The sequence below is a fragment of the Sciurus carolinensis genome, chromosome 10 (genome assembly GCF_902686445.1).
Source record: "Sciurus carolinensis chromosome 10, mSciCar1.2, whole genome shotgun sequence".
NCBI classification, from domain to species: Eukaryota; Metazoa; Chordata; class Mammalia; order Rodentia; family Sciuridae; genus Sciurus; species Sciurus carolinensis.
In genome coordinates, this window is record NC_062222.1 from 138,627,404 (window position 1) to 138,639,886 (window position 12,483).

General features: G+C 41.9%; 1 protein-coding gene across 3 annotated transcripts in view; it reads right to left on the reverse strand.

Moving 5' to 3' along the window:
* The window catches only part of Htt (huntingtin), a 141,504-nt gene that overhangs the window by 90,186 nt on the left and 38,835 nt on the right, over nucleotides 1-12,483 (reverse strand). For all 3 annotated transcript variants that reach the window (XM_047565664.1, XM_047565665.1, XM_047565666.1), the window contains 5 exons: nucleotides 11,892-12,030; nucleotides 5,762-5,903; nucleotides 5,197-5,375; nucleotides 2,719-2,923; nucleotides 1,512-1,559 (listed from right to left, as the gene is read on the reverse strand). In XM_047565664.1, the coding sequence (XP_047421620.1) occupies nucleotides 1,512-1,559; nucleotides 2,719-2,923; nucleotides 5,197-5,375; nucleotides 5,762-5,903; nucleotides 11,892-12,030 (713 nt within the window). The remainder of the gene's footprint in view (nucleotides 1-1,511; nucleotides 1,560-2,718; nucleotides 2,924-5,196; nucleotides 5,376-5,761; nucleotides 5,904-11,891; nucleotides 12,031-12,483) is intronic.

The window sequence follows — 12,483 nt, forward strand, 5'->3', positions numbered from 1 at the left end:
TACCAGAGAAGAGACTCCAGGCCACCTCTGTCCCTCACCCCCAGCCCACATCCAACACAACTATGCTTTTCATCTTCATCCATACTGGCACATCTCACTTAAAAAAAAAATAAAAAAAAAAAAATTTTTGTAGTTACCACAAAAATGTTTAAAACAGAAGGGGGAACCAAAAACAGAAAAATACATGTAAAGACTGAGGAAATATCCCATGTCCTAAGCACTTACGAGAGGACAGAACAATTCATGTTAGTGATGTCAGTCAGTCATCTAACTCAGCATCTCTGGAAAAATGACTAATAAATAAGTTTTCAGTAACTTTATAATGTGTTCAAAAATCTCTCCTATCTTAAGAACAGAGACTGACTTTTCCCAGAATCCCACTGGCCTTTCGACAATTTCAATGTTTGTCTAAAAATCACACATTAAGGATTCCACACTATGATGGTGCAAATGTTTTGGTTTCTTTTGAGACAGGGCCTCGCTACATTACACAGGCTTGTCCCAAACTCCTGGGTTCAAGCCATCCACCTGCTTCAGGTCCCAAACAGTTGGGATTATGAGTATAATCCACCTTGCCCAGCTTGCTTCCAAAGTACTCATTCCAGGACCTTCAAGGCAAGGTCTATGGAATTCAATGAAGGCTAGAATGTTAATTCTGTTAAGATTCCATTCAATACTACAAGTAATATTAGCCTCTCGAACACAAAGCACCACACACAGAGAAAAGGATTAGTCTGATCAGATTTCAAAACAGAAAAAGACAAATTCTTTCCTATGGAAATCCACAATGGAAAAGAAAATTGGAGTTGCAAAGTGATAATGTGTATGAAAACTATCAGATTATAGCAGAAACACACTAACTTAATAAAAATAAGTTAGTTGGAACAGAACATTTTGATATGTACAAAATTATAATACAGCTAACAAATGACAATTGGGTCTAAATTAATTAACCAAACAAAAGACACTATCTAATAATATTCCTAATACTAAACAAATTCATTAGGAGAGTAAGTTACCTTTATAAAATATAATGCACTTCCTAGGGCAGGAGTGGGCCAGTCTGCGTGTGTAAATAAAGTTTTGCTGGATCACAGACATGCCCCATTGTCCATGTATCACATACAACTGTTTTCCTGCCACAGGAAAGTTGAACACTTGCAAAAGAGAAACTCTGGCTCATATGGCAAAAATATTCACTTTCTGGCCCTTTACAACAAAAGTTTACTGATCCCTGATCTAAAGCATTAAAAATTAATGATGAAAACAATAAAATATCACAACCAGGTTAAAAAAAAAAAAAAAAAAAAAAAAAAAACCTGATCACTAAACAATCCCTATAGAGAAGCAATTTTAAAAAGTCACCCTACATAGCCTCAGGCCTAGTTCCCAGATTTCAGCAACATCTGCCCACGCAATCACTCTACAGGGAAGAGGGAGAGTCTGATGTGTAATGGAGATACAGGAAAAGCAGTGAGATTCAACATAGTTTAAATTTCTGAAATAATCACCTTTTTGTTTTCTTGAAAGAACAGGGCTGCATGAGGAACCCCCTCCAGCTGCAAATCATAGAAAGTAAGAGATGAAATTAAGGTAACAAGCTGCTAAAATCTAGAAGAAATTTTAAAAACATCAAAAAATGTATTCAACTTTAAAACAAGGAAAAATATGAACATATTTCCATAGGAAGTGCCCGAATACCAGAGTTCAACAGTTTAATTTTAATATAAAAGTTACGCTGACATTCAAATACATAGTTCCATAAATATGACTAAAATGTAGAGTTAAAATAAGTGGCATTTCAGAAATCAAATATTAGCAATCTCATATTATATGCCCAACTAATAATTCAGTATAAGTTTTCATTGGAAAAAATCATTAGAGATGAGTATTTCCACCAATTAGCTCCGAGGCATGAATTACAAAGAAAAGAGTCCTTCACTGCAAAGGGTAGCAGACAGGGCCTATTAAAGCTTTCTGTTTCATGGCAAACATTTATGCTTACAAAGCAGCAATCAGAAATCCAAATTCTCTCTAGTGTGTCAATGCAGTAAGTAAAGACCTTGTTTCATGTGCACACACACTGTAGCAGCCTAGCAGAGGCCCAGGGTCAGAAGCAGCCCCACAGAGTTCTACTGTACCCCAGGCTCACTTCTGCAGGCTGAGGTGCAGGGTTTCCCAGCTTAGCCCAGCTCCAAAGGGCACCCCATGTGAGCAAGGGCTCACCAAGCTCCCTGCTCTAGAACAGCAGCCCCTCATTGAATCAGGATCCAACTCCCTGGAAAAGAGCAGACTGGGCTGGTGAGGTACCTTATGCAAGAACTCAAAATGGAAGGAATTTTCTAAAGTCAGGAAACACAGGACACAAGGAACTATAAAACCCTTATGCAGACTTGAAGATACCATCTTGGGCAAATTAACACAAGGCCCTAGGAATATTTTCCCTAATGTTTTCATTTAATGACATCTAAAACTCCAAGGTAGGGGTAGCCAAGTCAGAAAGAGAGCCAGGAGGCCAGGTTTTAAATGTCTGATCTCATTCTGTCATCTCTCTTTCTAAACTTAGGTCTCCTATTTGTAAAACCTGCACTGCAAGTCTAGGGAAAGAACTGGGTGTGGACTGTTCAGCACAGTATGCTCCCACAATGCCACACAAGGGGTCACAAGCACACCGCACAATTAGTTACGGCAGGACTCGCTGAGAACCGGAGAATTCACCTAGAAGTTCCACAATGCTCCTGCTGCGGCCCCGACCTCGGGCATCCTCTTCAGCAGCAGCAAGCTGCCTGAGGCCCCCTGGTGTGGTCAGTGCTTGCAGCAGCTCTGGAGGGGGCGTGCGGAAGAGTTGCTGCAACAGCTCCAGCGCCCCCGTCACCACGTTGTGGTCTTGGTGCTGTGTGTGATGCAAAGTCAGCTCATAAACCTGGAAACAGAGGCAGGTGATCAGTCCCAGCTTCCACTCTGCCCTTCAACAGGTCTTTGCTGGCAAAGATTGAGCCTAGGAATTTCTCCCCCAAACTCTTCTTTATCACCTCTACCATTGTGGTCATTAGCATCCAGGTTGCTTCCTAAATTCCCATGGATTTTCCACTGGCATACTGTTTTTTTTGTTTTTTAATTTTTTTTTGTAGTTGTAGATGGACAGAATGCCTTTATTTTATTTGTTATGCAGTGCTAAGGATTGAACCCAGTGCCTCACGTGGGCTAGGCAAGCGCTCTGCCAGTGAGACACACCCCAGGCTCCCAATGACATATTCTTTTAAAAGTAAACAGCACACTTGCACCACAGCAGCAGAACACCAATTCACATCTCCATTTTCTGAAATAGACGACTGGGAAGAGGGACAAGCACAATAGACACAGAGGTGGAGTCAGGAGGACACATTCAAATATCAGACACGTGACAGAGTGCACTCAGAGTCACCAGAAATTTTAAAGGCATATGTCAAACCTTATTAGCGATTTTAATACTATATCACAACTCATTTGAACAAAATGAATTTTTATTTTTCACTTCAGAGTTGCCAGAAGAAACACAGGAAGACCAGTTAAATTTGAATTTCAGAGAACAAATAATTTTGTAGTATAAGTAAGTCCCATCTGAATTACGAAATACTTGTATTATAAAATTAGTTTATCTGAAATTCAAATTTCAGTGGCATTTTGTATCTTTGTTTGCTAAGCTTGCCAACCCTACCTAAAATTATCATAAAATACATTTTAAAAAATCAGTGTAGAAAAGTGCAAAATAAAAAGGCAAAGTCCTGGAGGTAGCTACCTTTAACCCTTGGTTTCTAGCTCTTCTGATGGAAACCTCCACGTCCTAAATCATGGGTTGACAAGCTCTAGTCCACAGGCCATATGTGGCCCAGGCCTGTTTTTCCTGTTTCCCTGAAACTCACCACACCTATGGCTGTGTGTGGCCACTGTCATGTTATAATGGTAGAGCCGAGCAGCTGAAATGAGCAGGTAAGGCCTAAAGAGCTTAGAACATTTACTCTCTGGTCCCTGGTAGAAAACGCTTATGGACCCTGGTGAGGCAGTCAACTTAGATCTGTAATACGAAGCCGCCCAGCTGAATAGACCACTGTTCTCGTTCCCTTCACCTCCTCTGCTGCTCCAGAAATGTCAGCAACATTGGTACTTCATACTGTCCAGACTGATCGCATGTACATGCTGCTATGTAAGACTACGTGGATATGCTCTGCCTAGAAGTCTGAAACTAACTTTATCACGTGTACATAAACAGTATTTACTCCAGTCTATTACTATAATAACTCAAGAAGAAAAATTTCATTATTACTATGTGTCACTTAAAAGAGAATATTCCAAGAGTAATGGTCAAATAGATCCTCTTTCATTTCATTATTTACAATTACTTCTTAGAGGCTGGGAATGTGGCTCAGTGGGAAAGCACCTGCCTAGCGAGCAAGAGGCCCTGTTTCATAGTTGGACCATCAAGTTTCCTCTAGGATCTTGCTGGTTTTCATGGAGTCATCCACTGCTGCTTCTCCTCCTTGAGAACAACACATGGATGTGCCTTCCCTTTCCCAGTTTCTTGGTCATGTTATTTGTTGCGAGGCACGCTTCTTGAGTTCCTAACTAAACTGTACACTACACAACACTCACCACAGGATTGCTGAGTACAATCCCAGATGAAAGATTTGCTCTCTTGAATTTGTTGAATGTGATTCTCTTTTGTTAGAATACACCTTCAATTTTTTCCAAAAAATACACTGAGTTCCTGCCAGTCTACCAAAGTCTACATTCTGCCCACACATGCCTGGTATACCACCCTGCCCAGACAAGTGCACTCAACCTTGGGGAGACTCTGCAGTGGAAGTGCTCAATGCACACCCAGCAGCTGCCCTGCCCAATGCCTTCCACACAGTGGGCACCCAAGCAGTACTCACTGAATGGAAGACCCCTGGTTTAAGAAACAGGCTAACAGCAGTCCCTGTGCCAAGTGTGGGGATCTAAAGGGCTTAATGTGATACACAGCACCTTTACTTTACTTGCAATGACAATAACACAGAGGTCACAGTTTAGAGGTGGCCCCTAGGATGGAAGCCAACAGTCATGAACCAGAGTCCACACTGCTGGCCCTCGGTTCTGCCTCTTTTCATCCAAATTATCTGGGTCTTGAAGTGTATACTGTTAAAATGCAGAGACTAGAGTCACTCCCATGGCTCCTACCTGGACAAGCTGCTCAGCAGAGGGAGAGACTTCCATTTCTTTCCGTGTTACCCCAAAGCTGCCTTTCAGGCTTGTGTCCTTGACCTGCTGCTGCAACAATGGCACTAGATACCTCAATGTGAGCAGCACACCGAGGATCAGGAGCGTGGGGTGTTCTTCCTCCACAGGAACCAGCAGACCTACAAAGGCAGCCACAGACTTTTTAACAGCTGATCTGCTGCTTGGAGATGCATGGTATACCTTGTTGTAAAGAGGGTGGAGGATACAGGAGAGACTAACCCCAAGGCTGGTAGCAAAGGCTAAAAGGGCACAAATGTTACAGGGAACTGAGGCACAGCCTCAGGTGTCCCTATACCCACTGCCTGGTGTCCTTGGGTACAGTTGCATTCTGCATGAGCACAAAGACCCCATGGGAACTCAGAGCACTCCCAATGCAGCTCACATCTACCCATCAGCCAGTGGCCCAGCCTCGAAGCTAAGGGATCAATACTGTGTTAAAGATTTTTTCAGAGGTCCATCTTCTATAAGCACTGGTGACTAGACCACTCACCGGCCCCCATCTTACCTAGAAGCACATTTAGGAGCCAGCTGTAAAAGTACTGTGTCCTCCGAGAATGCTGACAGATGCTCACAGCTGAGCCAGCAGCTGTCCGCCGAACAGTGGGTGAACTTGACTTCAGATTTGCTATGAAAGCCTTTAACAGAACCTATGAAAGTGAAAATTCAAGTCGATGAAAGCTGAGTTCCCTGTGAAGCTTACCACATATTTCATAAAACTAGGATTGAATTAGGAGCTCTGGGGTTGGAGGTATAGATCCATGGTAGAGTGCTTGCCTTCTTTGTACAAAGCCAGGGTTTGAACTCCAGAACTACAAAAAAATAAATAAAAATAAAAGAGAACTAGGAGCTTCAAATTCTTGCAGAGTACGAATAATAAATAACTGAAACCTTTCCAATAGCTGAATGGAAGATCTCCAAGCTTGGGATACTTAAGAGCAGTGTATAAACAAACTATACTAGGGACTTGGCCCAGCATCTATTTCCTCTCTCTGAGGGTGGAGGACTCAGCTTCCAGAAAATATGCATTCACATTATTTGGGCACAGGGTGAGTAAGGGCACTATATAAAATAAAGACAGTTAAAAAACAACAACAACAACAACAACAACAGCAACACTGAAATAAAGAAAAAAGAAAAAAAAAAGAAAAAAAAAAAAAGAGTACTAGACACTATAACAATGTCCTGGACTAAGAGACATCTGGAAAAGTGCTGGAAGGTGTTCTTAGGTTGTATGTCTACAAGGGGAAACATCTGTGACCTTACTGGCTGCAACAGCATGGCACCAGAGCTGTCCCAAGAAATCAAAACTAAGGCATTCCCACTGGACCTCCAAGATAAGACCAAGGAAAAGGGCAATCAGTTCAACAGTGGCCATTTAAGTTTTGACAAAACTCTCCAAAGAATGAGAAAGAATAACCACCTAGAGCTGCATTCACATGGTGACCAAGTTACTTAAGAATATCCATTCCCAGAGCTGGGTATGATACAATGGCAGAGCCTAGCATGTGTGATATGAGGCCCTGGGTTCCATTCTCAGCACCACAAAAAAAAAAAAAAAAAAAAAAAAAAAAAAAAAAAAAAAATCCATTCCCATCATGCTAAACCATGCTCTCTGCAATGATAGCCCATCACTGGGTCTGCATGAGGTCCTACTGATCCTGAACAGGGATAATTAGGGTAATACCCAGGCAAACAACACAGATATATCAACTAGCTATTGGATTCCAAGTCTCTCCTCAAAATTGAGGTTGCATAAACTGGTTCTGAGTCTTATCAAGTCTCAGTGACTTTGTGGATTAGATTCTGGGACCCAAGAAGCAAAGGGCTAGTCTCCTGCCATGGAAACCCCCAATGATATGTAGCCTGCCATTTCTCCCCTGGACACCATCTAGAGAGTCCATCAATTTAGCTCTGACAAACTTTTTTAGCTGCAAGGCAAGATACTGACATCTTAAACAACTCCTTTGAAAACATGCACATGCACATCACTGAAAAAGTAAATTAAAAATCATTCTGCATTAATCCAAACTTACAAGCACAAGGAACACTAAACACTTTATGAACAGCCAGTCCACTGTGAAACTAAAGAGTCTGGAATAATAAATAATAAAATCTGACTTGAGAGCTCTAAGGGGCCTACCAAGAACTAAACCTCCACAACCCCAAGAACACTCTAGCTGAAAGGAGGTGCTAGTCTAGGCTAGGCTTACGTGCTCCTCAGAATAGTGGAGGGGCTGTGCTACATGGAAGGCTCCACTTTTCAAAATGCATCTGTGACCTATTTCCAAGAGTACTTCAAATGGGAAAAGATGCATAAATCATTAAACTTTAGAGTCAAGAGTACTTAGGGATTGGACATGGCAATTATAATCATAAAGTCACAAAGGATCCCCAAAAAATCAAGTGCATCCTATTAAAGAAGAACGTGACACAGGCTATGCCATTTTTGAAACATATCCTCCCTCCTAGAACAAGAGCCACCTCCCAGTCAATACTCCATCATCACACAAAGAAAGGAAACTGCTATCTGGGACTGGAATCATGAAAACACCTGGTTCAACATCGAACAGTGACCACCTCAAAGAACAGAGGTGATGACCACAAGGACCCTTCCCTGACAAGCCCCAAACAATGGCCTAACTGCAAAAGCACCCCCACTCCTTCATTCCCTTATAACTACTGGAGACGGATCTCAGTCTCCACTGAGCCCTCCTCCACAGCCTTTTCCGAATAAACCTGTGTTCTGTTGAGTTGCCTCTCCTCTCTGTTTCCTTCATTAAGTTCTTTCCTTACACATCCAAGTCACAGAACTCCAAGAGAAGGCAGAAGCACTGGTACACCTGTGATCCCAGTGACTCAACAGGCTGATGCAGGAGGATCACAAATTCAAGGCCAGCCACGGAAACTCAGCAGGACCCTGCCTCAAAATAAAACATATAAAGGGTTGGAGATAAGTTCAGTGGTGGAGTGCCCAGGATTCAATCCCCAGAACTACAGAATAGGAGGACAAAGATGAGGAGGACAAAGGAAGGAAGGAAGCACAGAAGGACAGAGGTTTGGACAAAGTAACTCACTCCCAGTGAAGCCAGGCCCTGGAAGCACCAGATGGAGGGTGGAGTGGCTGTGGCTGAAGCAAGGAGCATGTCGAGCACTTGCTGTGCAAACCTCCAGCCACTCAGTCCCAGGGAGCCAGCAAGTGGAACTCCCTCCTTACGGCTGCAAAGACAAAGAGGGATAATCTCAAGAGGAGTTTGCATAGTTGAGGACAGATAGAGGACACACAAAGGCAGAAAGAGTAAGTGCTTCTGACCACTGACACTCTCAGCCCCCTACCAGTCTTGGGTCTCCAGACAAGCACAGGCAAAGGAACCAGAAGTATGGTCCGCAAGCAGGAGCATGAGGAATTTTCCTCTAGGGATTCTGACTGGTTCAAGAGGAAAAAGACTTACAGCTACTGACATTAAAAGACACAGCAGTGGAAAAGCAGGCCCACCATCCATCAGCTAAAGAAGCCAGGGAGAAGAGTCCTCTACATGCCTACTCCCTTGAACCTTTACAAAGTCTCATTCAAGTCTACATGGACAACCATCAACACAAAAGAGAAAGACCAAAATAAAGAAAAGAGCAGAATCAAGAGGAAACAGACAAGGTCAAAGGAGGTGCTATAAAAACTTCAATCAGTACCTTAGCTGAGAGTCCAGTGCACAAGATGTACATTTAGAATGCACAGCAAATAAAATAAAGTAATAATACTGTCAACTGATCCAGAAGGACTAACATCTAAGTAACTTCAGAAGAGAGAACATAGGAAGTAGAGAAGAACATGTCAAAAAATCAAAAAAATGCCAAGCGTGGTGGCACACACCTGTTATCCCAGCTGCCTAGAGAGTTTGAGGCGGGAGGACTCTCAGTTTAAAGCCAGACTCAGTCACTAAGTGAGGCCCTAAGCAACTCAGCAAGACTATCTCTAAATAAAAATAAAAAGTGTTGGGGATGTGGCTCAGTGGTTAAGTGCTCCTGGGTTCAATCACTGGTACCCCTGCCCCAAAAAAGTTTAAAAATGTCCTAGAATTTAAAGACATGTTTCCAAATTAAAGTCCTACCAAGTACCAAGCATTCCACCTCCCCAAAATGAAAAGCTTTCAAAGACTAAGGCATCAGGTCATGTGACATTTTATAATGATGCTGTAGACTGCAAGACAATGGAAAAAGACTTCAGGGCTGGGGTCCTGGCTCAGCAGTACAGCGCTTGCCTAGCATGTGTGAGGCACTGGGTTTGATCCTCAGCACCACATAAAAAAATAAAGATCCACTGACAACTAAAAAATATTTAAAAAAAAAAAGACAACATTCTGAAGAAAAATGATTTCCATTCCAAAATGCTATATCCAACCAAGAGAGATAAAGGCATTTATAGGGATGCAAAATTTACCTCCCATTCATCCCTTCTAAGAAAGCTAATAGAGGATATATTCCATCAAAATAGGGGAGCAGACCTAGAAAGATAAAGACGTGGCATCCACAGGCTCAATCAACAGTACCACAAAAAAAAAAAAAAAAAAAAAAGATGACATCCAGGAACCAGGCATCAATAAAAGAGCAGCAAAGTGAATTTCCAGGGCAAAACAAAGGCCCAAGAACTGACCTGGGAAAAAACCTAATGAGCAAACTGGCCAGACTAAGGCAAGCTGGAGAATTCTAGGACAGACTACTGTACTAGGGAAAAAAAGGATCCAATACCTATCATGGAGAAACCTGTACTGAGATGCATCTTACAAAGCCATTAGAAGGTATAAGAGAATGTAAATGGCCAATGAATATAAGTGAAAAAGAAGCAATCACTACCTCAAGAAAAACGAAAAGTTGTACAAAGAAATATAATCACACCTAACCAGCTCTGACTATTTGGGCATAATGTTATACTGATTTTTGATATAACCTTAGTGAAAGGACAGAAGGGTTAGGGCTAAATTAATCTCTTTTATAGTGAAAAGAGTCTAAAATTTTTAAATCCAAAAATAGCAGTCTAAGCATGTTGATTAGAAACTTGGAGGTAAATACCAGAAGAAACAAAGAGATGTGTCTGCCTCTGAGACACAGGATTAGGAAAAGTAGAGGGACTAGTGTCTTTATTTATAATCCTTGAGTACTCATGGATTTCACTGCTAATAAATTTGAACTAACATAAAAGTGCAGAAGGACAGGGGAATAAATAGGAAGAAGTTAAATTAGTGGCAACTCTATAAAAACAACAACAAAAAGATTTGCATCGTCTTACTTAAATGGTAAACTAAGTCACAGGATGAGAAGAACTAAAACTACAGAAACATCTACCATCTGCCTGGTCTCTGAGCCCTGTCAGAGTTATCCATGAGGTGAATGCCCTCAAGAGCCCCCCTCCCGCCTCCAACGGTGGGCACACGGGAACTGTGCCGCTCTCAAGTCCTACAACTTCCCAGGAGCATCTACCCCCAACCCAGAGAGGTAGAACAAAATAAGAGCAGTAGTGGCTACAACTGAGCATGATTTAGTTACTACACTAAATTCTTTAGATTCATAATCTCCCTTGATTATTTCAAAAGCCTGTGAAACTGGTTTTTAACATTACTTTAGTATTAACAAGAAAACTTCCAAGGGGAGGTACTGGAAATGAAACTTAACAAATGATGTTGTGTGCATGTACACATATGTAACAACAAATCCCATGGTTATGTACAGTTATAATGCATCAATTTAAAAAATTTTAAAAAATAAAACTTTAAAGGTCAGAGAAAAAACATGAGAGGCCAAATAATTTACCCAGGGTCATACAGCTAATGACAGCAGTCTCAGCTAACACCCGAGCACTTCCTGTGGGCCAGGCCCTTTGCCACATTCCACATGCACACAGTTTCTGCACTCCCAGAACTGCCTTATATAGGTACCCTTCATGTCCCGCTTTTCAGAGGAAGAGAACAAGCAGCTAAGAACTGTTGGATAATTTGCATAAAGGGAAAGAGATGGTCAACAGGGCAGAACTTCTAGTTCAAGTCTATCTGATTCCAAAAGCAGTGCTCTCACCACTGCACTCCATGACCTCCCCAGAACACAACCCAGGTCCAATCCTAGGACTTAACCACAAAAATGGAGAAGGCCAAAAATCCTGCAATCTGCAGAACATGTGACATAGTCACAACTTCTGTATGAAGGAAACACTAGAGTGGGACCCAGGTGGCTTGCTAGGATAAAGCACAAACAGGAAGCCAAGTAGGCCCTGGCAGCTTCTGGGCACTCATACACTCACAGGGCCCACAGTGAGCTCTGCTACCTGCAGACCTGGTACTGTCTGTCTCTCTCCCCAGCTAGATTAAGGAGCCAATTCAGTATGCCAAAAAACATTCTGCTCTAGAAAAATACCTTTGGAATTTGTATCTATCGGCCAACTCCCTATTCAACTCTTCACCCCGTGATAGGAAAGCAGAAGTGAAAAAAAGCTTCTGGGGTGCCTCAAAATGTCACGAATGCTGGTAGCTGAGTTAGGAAGCATAATATAACCAAGAAGTTCTCTCAAGTGATAGCCTGTCCAAAAGCCCTAAGCCCTGCAAGACTACTTCCCGGTATCACTAGAATGTGTGTGCCTGGAGGTACAATCAGACCTTGATTTCATTGTCATTTGCAAAGTTGCCAAAAGAAGCCATGATTTTGGGAACAGCTGCGGCCAAGGTCTCCTGTACTGATTCCTCAGGTCTCTTGCTTGTTCGAGTCAGGCATGGCAGGAGGTTCACCAGGTAAGGCCTGTGTACACAAAAGGAACATGTGTCACTATTCAGGTATTCTCTAACAAGAAATAGAAGCAATCAGTTCCCTGTTAGGTAAAATCCAATTTTATAAGCGAAATGGTCCTTAATGGAGACTACACAAGGCTCAGCTGAAAGAATAGGAGCCTATCCACAGATGAAGTTCACCTGTCCTCCATCTTCCCCACAGATCACATAGGACTATAAGAAGCTGGGTTTAAAAATCATTTGTAGTATATTACAACAGCTGTTAAAATACTCAGATTGTTAACTGAAAAATAGATAACAAACACTGAAAACAAAAATTTTTAGAAGTGAATGAAGCATTCTCTTTTTTTCTTGCAACACTGGGGATTGATTGTAGGCTGCTCTAACACTGAGCCACACCTCAGTCCCCTTTTTTTTTTTTTTTTTTTTTTTGCTATTCAAAGATATTTTAATTTGGGCTCTG